The sequence below is a fragment of the Stegastes partitus genome, unplaced genomic scaffold (genome assembly GCF_000690725.1).
Source record: "Stegastes partitus isolate 25-593 unplaced genomic scaffold, Stegastes_partitus-1.0.2 Scaffold1903, whole genome shotgun sequence".
NCBI classification, from domain to species: domain Eukaryota; kingdom Metazoa; phylum Chordata; class Actinopteri; family Pomacentridae; genus Stegastes; species Stegastes partitus.
Window position 1 is genome coordinate 35,702 of NW_007579634.1, and position 17,088 is coordinate 52,789.

At 41.0% G+C, this 17,088-nt stretch overlaps 2 protein-coding genes across 2 annotated transcripts in view; one reads left to right on the forward strand and one right to left on the reverse strand.

Moving 5' to 3' along the window:
- Positions 1 to 718: 718 nt before the first annotated feature.
- nsun6 (NOP2/Sun RNA methyltransferase 6) lies at positions 719 to 10,199 on the forward strand. Its single transcript, XM_008302899.1, has 11 exons — positions 719 to 793; positions 2,512 to 2,667; positions 2,778 to 2,875; positions 3,215 to 3,321; positions 3,515 to 3,668; positions 3,907 to 3,988; positions 4,893 to 5,012; positions 5,921 to 6,065; positions 6,145 to 6,290; positions 9,807 to 9,932; positions 10,020 to 10,199. The coding sequence occupies exons 1-11, from the start codon at positions 719 to 721 to the stop codon at positions 10,197 to 10,199; spliced, it is 1,389 nt and encodes a 462-aa protein (XP_008301121.1).
- A 1,643-nt stretch (positions 10,200 to 11,842) lies between these two features.
- Positions 11,843 to 17,088, reverse strand: part of cacnb2a (calcium channel, voltage-dependent, beta 2a) — a 37,542-nt gene continuing 32,296 nt past the window's right edge. Inside the window, exon 13 of the mRNA XM_008302900.1 lies at positions 11,843 to 15,617. Coding sequence (XP_008301122.1) covers positions 14,841 to 15,617 — 777 coding nt within the window. The 3' untranslated portion in view covers positions 11,843 to 14,840. The remainder of the gene's footprint in view (positions 15,618 to 17,088) is intronic.

Sequence of the window (17,088 nt, forward strand, 5' to 3'; positions counted from 1 at the left end):
AATATAGGGATATACATAAAAAAACAAAAAGGACAACCAGGGTCAGTCAAGCTGCTCTCTGTTTTCTTTATTACATGTATTACTTAATTACTAAAGTGCTGCTTTTTTATTTTGTACTTAATGATTGGTATTTTCTTGCAGCATAACTGCACAGGGACATGCATGAACCAATGGCACATACCACAGAGTTATTAGTCTGGGCTAATATGTAGTGTCAGTCACTTTATAGTCCTTTAAAATGCACAAAACTCAATAAAACTCAAGGAATGTTCGAAAACTAATCATTTAAAACAGTAAAATGACCATAAAAATAGAAGCAAATGATAGATCACGACTATGTGACTGTTACGTCTTAAAAAACAGTTTCAGCTTGAGTTATAATAATCAGAGTTATGGTTCATTTTGAGTTTGCTGGTTAAAGTATTATTATTGTTATTATGTCTTTCTCTGTCTCAGGAATAAAACACAGCAATTCTGAACAGCTTTTCAGTAGGGCTGGACCCGAATAGCCAAATAGCCGACTATTCGTTCGCACCCACCCGCCACCACCCCCAAATATTCGGGATATTCACTATTAATTGGGGCCGAATATCCAGAAAACAGAACTCGTCCACTACTTTTCAGTAGTGTTACCACATATTAGACCTGTTGAACACTCTGCTTCATTTGCTTTTCTGTTTTCTGCCCACAGACTGAAGTTTCGTTGAAAGTAGAAGAAATGTCCATTTTACCAAGGATTTCTCTGAAGCCTGAAGTGACTGAACATCTTAACAGTGTCTTCTTAAACAAGGAGGTAAGAATTTGCTTTGCTGTTTTTGGAAGTTCACTTTATGGGAATATAAATAAACACTTTCTGTGGTGATGTGTGAACCTTCAGTGAGCCGGTAAATAATCACACACAGATTCCTCAGACACAATCCCCCATATTAAGTCAGCTGTGACTTTCTTAATTTTTTTCATTCAACTGTTAAATTATATTTTCTGCCAGTAGACAGTTGTCTGAATACCATTTTAAAGTTGTGAAACAGTTGTATTGCGAGCACATCCTTTAAGAAATACCAGAGTCAGCTTTAAAATTGCATGTTTATGTCACTGGAGAAAGTGAACTGAAAAACACCAACATTTCTAGAAACAGTACTTAGAAACATCCTTGGTGTCTTCAGTTGTAGAGCCACCTGTTTTCTGTTTAATACTGTGAAATAAATTATTTTGTTTCAGACAGTTAGAGCAGTATTTTAACTGGAAGAGTTAGTTTTAGAGGTTGTGTGACTAATTTGTAAGCTGTAAATCTTGTTTTAATGACTAAAAATGTTGATAAAAGCCATATGTTTGCATCTAATTTTGCGCCACTCATTCATTTGTCAGTGAACATTTCATTAAAGGTTTGTACAAACATGAACACGTTTGCTCACTTTCTTGGTTACACTAGATGGCTAAAGTGGCGCATAAGTTACAGACATAAGTTAAAGAGCTCCACATACACATACTGAATATTGATTAGAATCTTTAATTGAGAATGTTATTTCCTCATTAGCAACCAGTTGAGCCATTGTTGTCGCCCATTCTTCACATTATTTCCTCAGGGATCAATCAGTTACTGAGCATATTGACAGTAAAGCCAAATCAGAAAACAATCATCTGTGTCATCATGTCTAGAAGTCTGTTTCTGTCTGTCCAAACTGAAAACACAACCCTGGATTTTTCAAACTAAAACAGCGTTTCCAAAAATCTCCATTTTAGAGGTTCTAAAACTCTGTAGCAGTGTGGAAACAAGGCATAAATGTAGCAGAAGTTCTGAGTTTTAAATTGAAAACATATTAATGTGAATACAGGCTTAGTAGTAACTGTCTGGCTGCTGTGGGAACAATGTCAAGTTTCTTTTTTACATTTAAGACCACAGATGTTGCTCCAAAGTGCTTCAAGTAAAACAAAAAAAAACAAAAAAAAAAAGAAAAAAGATTGAAGTTATGAAATAAACCTATCAAGTTTAAATATTGCGTTTAAGACCCTGTAATGTTATTTTTGGTGAGATCGTATCTTAGTATTTTACATATTAGGGATTAAAGCCCTACAGAAAATTATAAAATGACATAAAATGCTATTTTACTGGCTATAATACTTATTAAGGCTGATACACCACAATGTGAATAATAAGAGAGTAAACCTACATAAGAATTTACAGAATTATAAATTGCTTAAATTAACCTGGAGAATTAAGAACTACAGTTTTGACCCCCAAAAATATACAGAAAAACCCAACAAATCCAAGGATTTTATGTGGATTTTTTTGGGGTCAAAACTGTAGTTCTTAATTCTTCAGGTTAATTTAAACTTTTTTTTTTGTTGTGTTCTAATTTATAATGTATTTTATTATATTACTTATAATGCAGCAAGTGATAGATCTTTGAAGCAATGCCCTTGTCTCATAACAATCTATTAAGTACTACTTCAGTTGGGTTTCATAGCTTTACTTTGTCGCCTGTCTCTCCATCTTGATCGTGATGCGTTCAGGTGTTGGCAGCTGTGGGTCACCAGGAGGCAGATTGTCGTTTCCAGAAGCTGCTCACATGTCTGTCTCACCCGCCTTCGTACACTTGTGTTCGAGCCAGCACTCATCTGGCTCCCCTGGAGGAGATCAGACACAAGCTGGGAGAAGAGCTAAAGAAGGTGAATCTAAAAACTGAATACGTTTTACAGAATTATTTGCTTCCTGTGTGTCTGTGCGTCACGCGATGGACGAGTCCTGACCGCTCAGTGTGTTGTTGTTGTTGTTGAAGCAGCAGATGGGCAGCTCGTCAGCAGAGGACGTCTCCGTTCAGATTCTTCTACACCCACGAATTACAGATGTGCTGCTTCTTCCTGTCGACGGCCCGAGGTATGTGAGGAATGCTGCAGCAACGTCAGACAAATCTGAATCTGCTCCATGGAGTTCACACGTAGCATCAGTTCAACCGCTGAGCTCGTGTTTCCTCGGGCCAAAAGCCACGTGGAATATAAAGGAGTGACTGCAGAAGTTGGCACACAGCACGATAAATGTGTTGTAGATTCATGTAGATGGTGGCTTTTTTTTGTTATTTCTTATGACTTCCGCTTTTTTAAAATTCTATTTTCAGCATTTTTATGCAGAAACCCAAGCACAAAGAAAAGGACGGTGCTAAAAGTGTTGTAATTATTGTGCATGCATGTGTGTGTGATTGATCTCTTGTGTTTTCAGGCCTGTGGAGCAGCTCAGCTCAGAGGTGGTAGTCGGCGCTCAGTGTGGCAGCGCCGTGCTAAGAGGAGCACATGTCTTCGCCCCGGGGATCGTCGCCTGCCCCAAGTGTAAGAATCACACACATACTGTGCTGCACAAAGGTTTCAGGCACTGAAAGTGAAGTAAGGATGCTTTGAAAAACAGTGTAGTCCCCGTGGAGATCAGTGGCTCTGTGGAATCTCAAAACATCTGGACTTGTGTCAGACTGTCATGCGTCTCACTTTGTTGATTATGCTCCCTGTGCTGGGTTTTTGTTCTCAGACATGAAGCCAGGGGATGTGGTGTCGGTCTTCTCTGACGTGGAGGGCAGGTGCACCCGAGGAGCGATGAGCTTTCAGGGGAAGAAGGTGTTTGTGGGAAACGGAGTTGCGGAAATGAGTCGATCCAGTATCTTCTGCACGGATGAACCTGCCAGGTACAGAGACTTAGTTTCAGATTTTAAACATGTTTCACTCTGTAGGGTTGAATATGTGGCCCATGAACAGTCCTTGATGGCTTCAGTGTAATAGGAGAAGGATGCTGCAGTAAATACACTGAATAAAAAGCAAATCAGGATCCTGGATGTGGCAGCAGTGTAACACAAATGATGCACTCATATGCACACAAAAAAGTTTCACCAGTCTTCTGAACAGCGTGTGACTGTGTGGTTTCAGAGGTGTTGGTGTTCGGATGGTGGAGCCGCTGTACCGGAGTCCTTCCTTTGATGGCGTTCTGCCCAGCCTGGCGTTCCTACAGGTATTTCTATTATTAGACTCTATTAAATCCAGAATGATGATTGGTTTAGCAGATGAACTGGGACAAAGTTGGAGTTTCATTAACTGACTGAACCCCAAAATGGCAACATTCCACCATTTATGTGAGCCAGAAACTGCTGAAACTGAAACAATCATCAGGTTTTCATCTTTCCGACAGTCGTTGAACTAATAACGAGAGATTTGGTATTCCACTAGCAAACTTCAATAAAATTAAGCTTAAAACGTCTAATCAAAATCACTTTATTTTGTTATTTAAATCATTTATACTAACCAGATTCTGTAAAAGACTAAAATTCTTTAGTGGTTGATAGTAACTGAGCTACAACCAACAGTCACATGACAACAAATCAGGGATCTTTCAGCTGAACTGCAGGCTAGTACGGAAACCCAAATAAAAATGTAGGTAGTAAAATATCTGTCTAATAAAATGTATTATCACCCTTTGTTTCCAGAGTTGGTAACACTTGTGGGCACTTGGAAAAATGTTGTACCTGCTGATTCTAGGTTTTGCAAATTTTGTAAAGTAACAAAGAAATACGTTTTTGTTTTATTCTTTTCTTTATGATTTCTGACATTATGATGGTGTCATACTGCACAAAATACATTTTCTCAGTTCGCTCTCCTTCCAGTCATGGTTGTGCTGTTTCCATAGAGGTGCAGGTCTTTAAATTGCAGTGAAAAATGGGCCCACTGTGATTAAAAATGCCAATAATGCCCTGTTGGGGTTCAGAGGGTTGCTACAAACTCAGCACTTCGTGTAATCGTTTCTAATTAAAAGCCCTCCAGCAGTTCAGTGACAAAGTGTTAATCTGAGCCGTGTGTTTTTACCTGTAAGTGATCCACACACATCGCTGCTCACGCTGACGTGATTCTATGTGGTGCAGAACCTTCCCTCTGTGGTTGTTGGACACGTGCTCGGGCCTCGACCCGGAGAACGAATCCTGGATATGTGTGCTGCACCTGGAGGGAAGACCTGCCACATCGCCGCTCTCATGAAGGATCAGGTACCACATGTCCTCTAACAGCAGTTAATATTCAAGGTTTTCCTCCCAATTACTATCATTCATCAGAATCTCACTGCAAAACTCATACTAGTTCATAGAAGCTTGTTTTCCACTTTTCTTGTTTATTTTTTTAACTTCTCAAGTGAAGTTGGAATGTTTCAAAGAACCTAATCTGTTTCAAGGATATTTTTAAACATTTATTTTTTTCTAATTGTAGTGGTGCAACTTTATTTGTCTCTCTTGTTGATATTCATTTGTGAAATATCTAAGAAAACAAATTAATCTAAATTAGGTGGAGACACTACAGGTGAGTAGAGGAAAATTTTTGTGAAAAGATATTACTGTGAAACTTAGTAAACCCTAGTTTGATCCCTTACATTAAGACAGTTTTTTTGTGTTTCAAGTTTTCTGAAATTTTATGTTTGAATAGGCAAATAAAGTGTTTAATTAAATACATGCCAATTTGCATTCATTTGCAGAACACAAATCTGAACACTGGATGAAGTCAGGTTAAATTTATCTGCTTCATTTTGTCCACATATTAGAGGCAAACGTATGTTTTTAGGAATAAAATGTTCTATAAATCAGGTCAGGAATGACGTATAAGCAAGCTTTTCTGTAAAAACATTTAGAATATCGTGAGGAATAAAGCTGGAAGGTTTGTTGTATGTACATAATACTGAAGTGGAGATTTCTGACTCAGAGTAGGAGTAAAAAATTTGCTTGACATTACCACTGAATTAACATTCATTGACATTTTAAATACAGGACTTGTAACAGAGTTGCTTTAAATGATAACATTAGTACTTATACTTAGGTAAAGAATCCAGATGTTTCCTCCACTCCTGCTCATAACTGAAGCCTTCAGTGTTTTGTTAATAACTTGTGTGTCTTTCTCTCCCACACAGGGAGAAGTCGTGGCCTTGGACAGAATCCGAAATAAGATCGATCGCATTCGTCAAAATGCACAGATGTTGCATTTGCAAAGCGTCAAAGCTTTTTGCTTTAACAGCACACAGGCGGTGAGCAGCGACTCTGCACAGGAATCTGAAGGTACAGTAGAGTTTCAGCCTTTCCTTCCCTCCTGTCTGACTCAACATAGTTAATATCTATCATCTCTGTGTCTATACAGGACCTCCCTTCCCTCCTGAGAGTTTTGACCGGGTTCTGCTGGACGCTCCCTGCAGCGGCCTTGGACAGAGACCCAGCATGGGCATGACCTGGAGCCTCAAGGAGATCTGCTCCTACCCGCCGCTGCAGCGCAAGTTATTTCATGCTGTAGGTTTTATGTCACACAGATAAACAATCTTTCACATCCTTTGTATCTTCTGCCTCCACCAGTTTGACAGTTTGTCTTGGCACCGATAGTTTCTCATGTTGGCCTGTAGGTGGCAGCATCGGACAGATTTTACATGCAGTTTGATCCACAGCTTGAAGCCACATCTTAAAGGGGAAATCCACCTCAAAATGATTTTTACTAAAGTTATTTTGTCTGACAAGTAGTTTCAGAAATGTCTCTAGTTTCCAATTTAAATAAGTGGTTTTCGATCCACTGATGCTGATATTTTGTTATTTTAACACATTATTTCCAGTCAAGTCGCTCAGGTACAACTTGGAGCTCAGATAAAAGAAGTGCCAACAGATTTACAAGTCAGATTCCTAAAAGTATTTTGGCAGTGACGCACTTTTCATAATTTCGCCTCTCTGCAGCACCACAGTGGGTTTGAATCAAAGCAATCAAGATGTGATTGAAGTCTTTCAGCTCAACACTTGAAATCAACTCCAGACCGTTTGTCTCCCTAATTTGTCAGGAAATAACGAGGAAGCGGGCCACTCCTGCCCGTGAAACTGCTTATCAGTTAACTCTACAATTACTTCTGAGTGTGTGAAAATGGAGGGACAGTGTCAGAAATGGCTGTAATTCCTTAATGGTTAATGCAATATTTTTGTTAAACCCCCTTGAATTAAAGATGAAAGTCCACACTTCAATCACATCTTGATTGCTTCATTTCAGATCCATTGTGTTGGTGTTCAGAGACAAAATTATGAAGATTGTGCCACCGTCCCGATACTTTTAGACCCGACTGTATAAAAATAATCTCTTGTGGTGACTGTTGAGTGAGAGAAGCAGCTCTAGGAAACACTTATGCAGGATTTCTCCGGTGATCGTCGTTGGAATGTGAGGTGTTTTTGGGCTGGATTTCTTGCGTTAAGTTGGCCACTGGATGGAGCCTAATGCAGAGGTCATCATTTATCCCGGTGACATGCGGTGCTCCATCAGTGTCCACCAGCGTTTCCTCAAGGTTATTCAGCATGCAGCCTGAAGAAAGATGGCTTTGTGGAAGATTTGTGTGCAAGGGCTTGAATGCAATATGTTGACGGACTCTGAATTACACGACAGGTGAAAGTTAAACCTGTGATAACCGATCACAGGCCACTGCGCAGGACATTGACATGTCATCGGCTTTTATTTGGTGAAATCATCGGCCGACAGTTGGTGTTTTACACATTCAGCAGTTACGGCGCAGCATTTAAATTCCAGTTTCTGCTCATCAGATGAATTTAAGTCCAACAGCCACCCTCTTTTAGCTCTGTTTTTGGTTTCTACCAACTCCACAGGGAGATATGTGGCTCTGTAGCTGCTAAATGTGACGTTATGTTCAGCAACTAGTGACTAACTTTGCTTCTCTGCTGTTTCGTTCTGGGTTTCAGAGAGCTGATATGGTGCCTCCACTTCACCCTGCTGCTAGTTTTTCCAGGCAGTAACTTGTTGTATTGCAACGAAAAAATTCCTTCCCCATAAATCGCCAATAGAACGGAGACAGGCCACATAAAACTGCAAACAATGTAGGATTTTACTCTTTGTGTTATTAATTTTTAATCCGTGGAGGTTTAATGTTTGCAAAATATCGCCAGCCCCGAGAAAATTCAATTTAAGTTACGTCATACCAACGTGGGTGGGGGAAGCAGCGTAGAAGACCGCACTGACACTGCAAAGCAAATCTCGCGGGAGCAAGTGGTTTTAGCTTTGCTCTGTTTTTTTGTTTTTGTCAAAAAACAAACTGCGGGTTCCAGGAATTACTGCAGCCACAAGGCTAAATTCAACAAATGAAGCTAAAAAGAAGATTAAACTGTGTTTTTATGCTACAAAAGCAAAGCAAGTCTGACATTTTGCAGTTCTTACCGGTGAAAAACAACTAGACTTCAAGTGTTGATATGCAGCAGGCTTAAATCTGCTCTGTTCTCCCAGGTCAGAGTCAGCTGAAACACTTCCTCCTGCACATATGGGACTAGATACTATCAATGTATACCTTTCAACAACAACAAATTCTTCCAAATGTAATTGCAATTTTGCTCTATCATTACCAATAGTTATGCATCTCTTTATTAATACCAGCCAGTAAAATAATCACTAAAAACTGCCACTGCGGGTTGGGAGAAGATAAAAAATCAATAGAACTCTGTATTGTGCTGGAGCGAGAATGGACACAAATTTCAGCAGCGGGTGGTATTGATCAGAAAGCATTCATGTGAAGGGCTCTACAGCAGGAAAACAATAATGTGCACGTGTTAGTGGACACACAAAGCAGGAGCAATCAGAGCAGCTACTAACTGGTTTTGGCTCGTAGGTCAGAGGAGCAATTTTCATTAAGCTGAGCTGCATCTTTGCGTTTGGCATCCAGTTGTTGTTAGCTGCTGTTCCCGTTAATTAACAGGTCCAAGGCACGATTTAAGTAAATTCTGTTTTCTGCTGTGGTGTGTTCTTTGCCTCACTGTTACACTGAAACATAATGGACTCATTATGGCCCACTGGAGGGCGGTAAATAAAAAACCTACCGGTACTTGATGGCTACTAGTCAGACTCACCACATGTAGACTTCGGGTATAAGCCGTCACGCATTTCTTGCAACTTTTTCCTCCTCGTCTGCTATCCGCGTGTTACCACTTTCAATTATCCTGTTACAAAAAGCAACAACAATCTCTGAAAATGTTCCTTTTTTTGCCAATAACTTGAATTGTGCAACAAAGCAGGTCTGTTTAGTTTTTTCTGTGAATTAGCAGTTTTGTCTGTCTCCATGCAAATGTTCCACCTAAACAATTCCCCTCATCACTGTTTTGCAGGAGCACCATCACTACATCCTGGGCTTAGCACCGCTTTAGACGACCGTGTTCGCTTAAAAAAAAAAAATCAAAATATGCCAAATTGTCCCATTTTCTTGCCCATATAGCAGAATAATAATGAGGCTAGTCTCTCTTATGTGAGACTAGATTGCTGGTGAGGAATGTAGTTTAAGGATGTTTTACCAACAATGACCACAAGAGGCAGCAACAAGCCTATTCCACATTTTTAAAGAAAAACTTTAAAATGAACACAAATTGAGAGATTTATGCTTAAACTGGAGTGTTTTTAACCTTCATTTTTTTAGTTTTACAAGACTCTGAGAGTGAAGACTTACCAGTCAGTTTGGTAAATATGTGTTTGGATAACATCTGTTTAGAAGTATCGCACAGCGGTTTTCTAGGGCTTTTTCATTGTTGACTCAGGATATTGAACACATATTGTTCTTTTAGAGCTTGGCCACTATGAAAGCAGTGAGAGTGAACCAAAACAGTAAAAATTGCAGGCTGGGTTCTGAAGCTCAAGCAAAAACTCACTTTAAAACTCTCTAAAGCTGAGTGGACCTTTATCATCACAAACAACTGCTGTCACGTGGTCACATTGTGCTACATTACTATAAAAAGTATTGATTACAGCTGCTGTAATTCTAAATGCACTCTTCCATGTTGCTGCAGGCGGTGCGGTTGTTGAAGAAAGGCGGCGTGTTGGTGTACAGCACCTGCACAGTGACTCTGGCTGAGAATGAGGAGCAGGTCGCCTGGGCCCTGAAGACCTTCCCCTGCCTCACACTTCAGCCACAGGTAAAAGCACCTCAGCCACCTGGACGGCTCTCAAGTAACCATCAAGAAACATCGCAGATTCACGCTCTTGTTTCCTGCCGTTCTCAGGAGCCGCACATCGGCGCAGAGGGCATGCTGGGAGCCGGACTGTCACCTGAGCAGCTGCGCCTCCTCCAGAGGTTCAGCCCCGAGCTGAGCTGGGACCAGACAGAAACTACAACCCCCTTCCCCTGCAGAGCCGACGGGGACACTATTGGCTTTTTCATCGCCAAGTTCCTGAAAAACTGACCGGAGGGCTTGTTTTCTCGCTCGGTTCCTCACAGGAGACACGCAAGACGGGAACAATGGTGTTTATAAAGCAGCGCTGTGTGTGCTTTGACGGGCAAGTGTTGACAAAGTGCGCACTGTGCTGTTTACAGCATCTGCCTCTTAACAGCTGCTCTCTGAAACTGCGGGCCATATAGGGATAAGCTTTATAAACACCGAGGGCAGGGGAGAGGGGCGAGAGGGGGAGGAAGGGAGGGAGGGGGGGCACGTGGGGATGGAGACTGAATGAGTGTTGGCAAATGCAGCAGTGCTAGTGTCGCCATAACAACAGTGACGACACAGCTGCCATGGTGACAGTGGATTCGCTGGATCCGGGAGCGTAGATCAGGAAGTAGCGTGCAGAAGGAGGTCATGAGAGGTATTAACAATTTAGTGTCTTTAGTAGCGCAGGAGACGACTGGGACGGCTAATTAGCACTTGTGCTGCCTGAAAGAGAAAGACGTGACGCTGGTGTCTGAATCAGAGCGCTCCCCAGCACCGAGTTACGCTCAGTTTTTCCAGTATGAAAGCACATGAAAAGGCAGCTTCTTGTCAACTCTGTTAAATATTTAACAGCTGCACATTGTTGTCTGAGCATAAATAAGTCCCTTCTGTGTATTAACTGTTGCTAATGCTTCATAACACACCATAATGCAGCTACAAGCGAACATTTCTAAATTTGTAAGTTTAATGTTGTACAGTATTTGTCAAAAGCTTTAACTTATTCTGTGGAGAAATATTTAAAATAGTAGAATTTTAACTCTCAATATTGTGTTCATGTGAGAGCTGCTCAATACCTACATTTTCAAGCCAAAAATTTCAATTCCAGTTTAAGAATTGACCACAATTCTTGCTTTTATCTCATGTAGAATATTTTAGCATCTGGATAGTTGTTGGATCCAAATCAGACGTTTAATCAGCATTTTTCAAAGCTTTCTGAGGTTTTTATGGACCAAACTGTTGGCGAAAATAACCAACAGATGATGAAAATGTTTTTGTTTTTAAAAAAAGTTCATCTGCTGACAGTACAACTGCATTAAAGTGTGTTATAAATCATTTATTACGTCTTCATATGCTGCAAACAAATGCTAAATATGGGGATTTTAGGTCTGCACACTGAGCATAATTTATAGATTTGTGCCTGCAGTGCACAAACATCTGGCCTGTTCTCTCGTCACGCAGCATTTTTGAGGACCTTCACAATGACCTCGGCTCAATCCCTCTTCCTGGGAATACCATCGCACTGTTACAGTCCACATCTGCCTGCGCTTCACCTCCCCGCATCTGTGCATTTTACTGTATGTGGATTAAAATGGCTGCTCGACTCGCTGCGAAGATGTTGAGGTTTTTGTTTTTAACGACATTAAAAATTCTGAGATCAAGCCGGCTGCATCTCCGAAGGCGCTTGTTTGTCTATTTCGGAGGCAGCTGTGTGTGGAGAAGCAGCTTCCTATTTTAGATGCATCCCCTCAGTATTGTCATTCATGTCGAGGTTGTCATGACGACTCAGGAGGCAGGCCGGTGAGTCTACCTCAATTTTTCAGAAGAGTTTCAGATGACTATTTATAGACACCGCTTCCCTCCTCTGTCTGGGTCCTCTGACAAAACACACATCAAAATCTTCTCCCGCCACATCAGTCCTTTGTTGCCAACTTTATTTTTTTTTATATTTATGCATTATGTACATACACATGTACACTGTTATAAAATCTGTAGTGCTACCAATGTAGCATAGAAATGGAGGAGTTTTTATAATTACAATTTTCAGGCAAAAACAAAGAACGTGAGGAGATGGTGTGTAAACAGAGGGGCAGAGTGCACTGGCTCAAACCTAAGATCAATTGAACTCCATTTCAGTTCCTAGTATCATGAATGAACACATGATATCATTGACTCTTGAACACACAGAGCATGCGGAGGCTCCTACAACATCCCAAACTCCTTCACTTTGCATTAAATAGATCCTGTGTATCAGTGAGGGGGGGTGAACAGATGGCGGAAAGATGATGAAAACAACTATTTGTATCTGGAATTATTTGAGTTTGTTTTGCAAATGCATCTTTTAATTTTTTTTAAGTGAAGAACATACCGAACAAAATTCTCCTAAAATGAACATTCTTTGTACTAAGAAGTGGGAGTTAAAGTGGGAATTAAACAACATTCATTAGAAAAGGGATCAGACTTAATAAAAGATGAACCATAACGGAGTTTTGGTAGTAGACCTACAGTAAGTGGCAATGTCATATCAAATAGCTTTCACTTGAAACCAATGTGAATCAGTAAAAGTGCAGAATAAAGGGTGTACCAATGTTATAAAATGTTTCTGGACCCATACAAAGAACAGTACTGCATGTAAGAGAGGAAGTTACTGTAGTTTGTCTTGTAAGGCAAGACCAAGGTGCGCCTCGAAGGAGGCATAAATATGTCAAAACCAAATGTCTGAATCGGACGCAGAATACAAAAAGGACCTAAGCAGTAAATGATGAACATAAAATTAAAGGAGCAGTCTGACACTTTGGGAAATAGGCTCACGAACTTTGTTGCCGAGAGTTAGACTGATGCCACTCTAGTATGTGTCTCTTAAATATGAAGCTACGGCTAGCAGCCAGTTAGCTGGACCACTTGTTTTTAGGTTTATTTCATAGATTGAAGAACCAAGATATGGTAATGAGTGAACTTTTGGAAGTGCTGGTTGGCATTTTTTAATTTTTTTTTTTACCTTCAGACAGCAAGACGAGCCGTGCTCTCCTACAAAGTCCTTACAGGCAGGTCTCACCACTCAGCATCCATCTTGGTAACACACCCTGGCTATTATCTCAGGTAAACAACACCAGGTCCCTGTCTGAATGAATGGAGAGAGCCATTACTGCAAGTTCAGTGGCCACAGAAGCAAGAATAAAAAACTACATGGATTTAATCACCAGTCAAATCTGATTAAAAGTGTTCAAAAAGTTCTGTGACTTTGCCTCAGAATAAGATTTAAAAGTGTTTTCCACAAAGGTTACACTCCAGCTACACATACTCACAGTTTCATGACACCTGCATCAGTGCATCATTACGACTGGCAGCATGTTTCCCTGTTCGACAGTTGACTAAGTCGAGCGCCATCTTATTTACACAATAAATAACAGCGTAGGGATGAATAATTATTTAATACTTATAATTGTTGGGTAAGTCTGTAAAGGCAATTTTGTTCCTCTACAGGAAGGCGCTGTGGCTGCTGTGTTGTGATGCTTTCGTTTTAACTGTATCTCAATGGTTGGTGCATAAATAAAGTTATTATTTATTATCTTTAGGATTTTGGAATTCTATAATCTTCTATTCTGGGTTTTTTAAGTGGCGAGTCTCTCCCCTCTAACATCTGTGTTTCCAGTTTGTGCTAAGCTAACCTGCTACAGGCTACTTACTCCAATTCATCGTACAGATACATGAGTGGTATCGATCTTCTCATATGTACTCAGGTCATTGGGCACATGTAGCTAAAACTCACGCAGTCAAATACAGCAGTTCTGCAACAAGTCACAACGGTTATAATATTACATTTTTGTATTTCATAGAGGCGTTGATTCAACTTTATGTAAGAGCTGCATTGATTAGATGTCAACTATTAAACTGATAATTTGATAAATAATTGGTTTGAGCAACCTTTAAGAAAAAAAAATCTGCCTTCTTAAATTTGAATGTTTTTTTTTTTTGCTCCTCTTTTACAGTAAAGCAGCCAAATAAAGATTCAACCAAACAATGAATCTTTTAGTCCAGATAATAATTAATAGATTAATCAACAATAACGGTGAGTTGCAGCTCTGCTTTCTGATTCTTTTCGAGGCTGCAGTTTGTGGTGCTGCTGAACTATTATGTATACTGAAAGCTGCTTCTGTTACGTAGCTTTATCCTCAACGTTATAAAAAGTGTGGACAAAACAATAGAAACAGTATTATTCCGATACAATTCAACAGAATCACATCCTCTAAAATGATCATAAAGTTGAATCAACACCTCTTTAAAACTGCGTCAACAAAAACTGAGCATTGTAACTTTCATGAAGGGAGGATTTATTGCAGAACCGTTGTGGATTCGTTTCAGCTCGGTGCCTAATAAACTGGAAACTGAGTCTAAGTCTAAGTGAGCGAATAAGCGTATTTCCCAGATTGCCAAACTTTTCTGCAAATACAGCTGTTGGCTGGTCAACCTGTGCAGTCAACCCTCGCAGTAGTCTGAAGGAACAAATTATTCAAGTGGTAGCAAGCAATAAAAATCAATAATAGAAACAATAAAAATAATAATGCTAATCACAGAAAGCACAGCTCAGTACAGAAAAAAATTCTGCTTTCGTGTCATGCTTTATCAAACACAGGTTTAAAATATGCATATTTGAGAATATTCATGCATATCCACACATAAACAACGTCTATGCATAGATACACACATACATATATTTATATATTTATATTTGTATCTATGTAATCAAAATCCTGCCATTGAAAAAGATGCAACAGCATTTACAAAGAAGTGTACATAAATAGGATGCTGTGGTTTTCGGGGTATAGCAGCACGATGGGAGAACAGAACGGTCTGGAAGAGCAGAGTCCAGATGGGCTTCGGGGGATGGGGGGGTTTGGTCTGTCACTGGTGGATGTACGAGTCTCTGGCCCACTCCCCTGCCTCGCCCCTCTTTTTGGGAGCCACCTCCCCCTCTCGGTCCCTCTCTCTGTCCCGGTCGTAGTAGTGATGGTGGTGGTCGCGTGCCGGCCGGTGGTGGTGGTGAGAGCGCTGCTTGTTGCGTTCATTATGGTCCTGCTCGCGCTCCTTGGAGCGGTGGTGTCCCGTGCTGTGGCCGGCCTCGTCCGCCCCGCTGCGGTGGTGGTGGTGGTGGTGATGGTGGTTGTGGTCCCGGTGGGGCAGCGGCTCGTAACGCTGTTGCTGCTGGGGGTGCCCCTCCCCTAGATCCTCGTCGTCCTCCTCCTCCTCCTCTTCCTCCTCCTCCTCCTCCTCTTCCTCCTCCTCTTCCTGGTGGAGGAGCTGAGTGCGTGGCTCGATATAAGCCGAGTCCTTGCTCTCTCTGCTCTCTCGGCTCTCGGGGGTCTCAGAGTCCAAAGTCTCCTGCCGCGAGAGGCCCCTGGCTCTGCTGCTGTTGTGGTGGTGGTGGTGATGGTGGTTGTGGTGCTCAGTCCTGGTGGAGGACGACCGGTGGTGGATGTGCTGGGCTCTCCTGGAGGACTCTGTCCTGAGGGGCCTCTCCTCCTCGTTGCCCTCCCCCTCAGCCTCTGCGTCGGCGTCGGCCTGGTCCAGGCTCTGGTGGTGATGGTGGTGGTGGTGGTGGTGATGGTGGTGCTGGTAATCCTCTCTGGAGCCTTTCCTCTCCACCAACGCTTTATCTCCTTTCTGCTCTGTACTGTTGCCCTGAGATTAGTGACACAGACCAGTCAGTCAGTGGGATGGCACAACACAGAAAGCATGAAACTCCACTGCAAACACACACAAACCAATATTCACGTCACTGTTGTTATGTGCTGCTTATTGCACATATTTGCTTAAACACACACACACACAATTTAAAACCATGAAATGCCACACCTGAAAGCACACACTTGCTTGTCAAATCCAGGGGTAAAACTTCAAGAAGCACTCCTCAGCCTTCATCACAGGCCTCCCCACACTTACCACACTAGCAAATACAAGTCAAGCTCACTCCTGCTCCTCATCAATATCAGCGAGTTCCTCATTCTGAGTCTTACATTGTGACGGCAGTGGATGGAGAAAGGGGTAGAGGTAAGGGATTATACAGCATTTACAAACCACTCAAGTGACCCATAAAGTTGTGGGTTATAAAAATCACTTATTGAATCAACAACATGTAGCCCACAAGACTGGTCACAGAAAACTGAAGTCTTAAAAAGCAAAGTACGTGGAAGTGAGACAAACCTGCTGAATGTGAAACTAAGGATTTCATGCAACACACTCCCACTCCCTGTCAACTTCTGTATGATCTCTAAACCTCATCCATAGTTTTACTACGTCACGTTTTACCTGTTTTTATATTACTTCAGCTTGTATTATCTGGTTAAGAGTATATTGTAGCTGCTGAATGGTCGCACACCTTCTGAGACGTATTTTGTAGTGATTGCGCAACATACGACGACAAATTTGATTTGAAGCAATTATAGCCAATTAGACCAGTTTGTAATTTCTACAAGTAGGAGCAACAAGTATCTAGCATTTATATTGTTTGCAGTCACCTCTTGTTTACACTGGGACAAACTGTTCCTAACATACTGTACGATTACCGTTTCACCATATTGTACCGATATATTTGTGCATCAAAAGCAGAAAAGATCATTGGTAATTTACACGTTGCTAGCCAGTGGTGATGTTGAGGACACTGGATAATATGGCAGATGTCAAGTAATTACTATGTCCAGCTATTTGTGCTCTAAGGCTATGCATATGATCACTGGGCTACACTTTGCTATAAATAGCTTTTAATAAAAGTGACTTACTGTTCACACTCAGAGACGAACTTATTCGCTCCTAAGTTGGCTCTTTAACTCTCTGAACCCCAAAACCAGCTGTTATCTTTAAAAAAAAATGTCAAAATTGCACCGTTTATCAGAGCCAGAAATTGTCAGATTTTTAACTCTGTGACAAAGTTATGTGTGATGTGCAGTTCCACCAGTAAAATTTAAAAAATCTAAGCTTGAAATCATGACAATTCATCAACTCTATTTACACATTCTATCTAAGAAATTTGCCAACCTAAATGACTGCACAAACCAATTCTATAAAACGGATTCTGGGAAGCAATTAGAGACTCAGCTGTAACTAACAGTCATGTGACAAGAATTCAGGGACTTTCTGGCTGAACAGTAGGCTG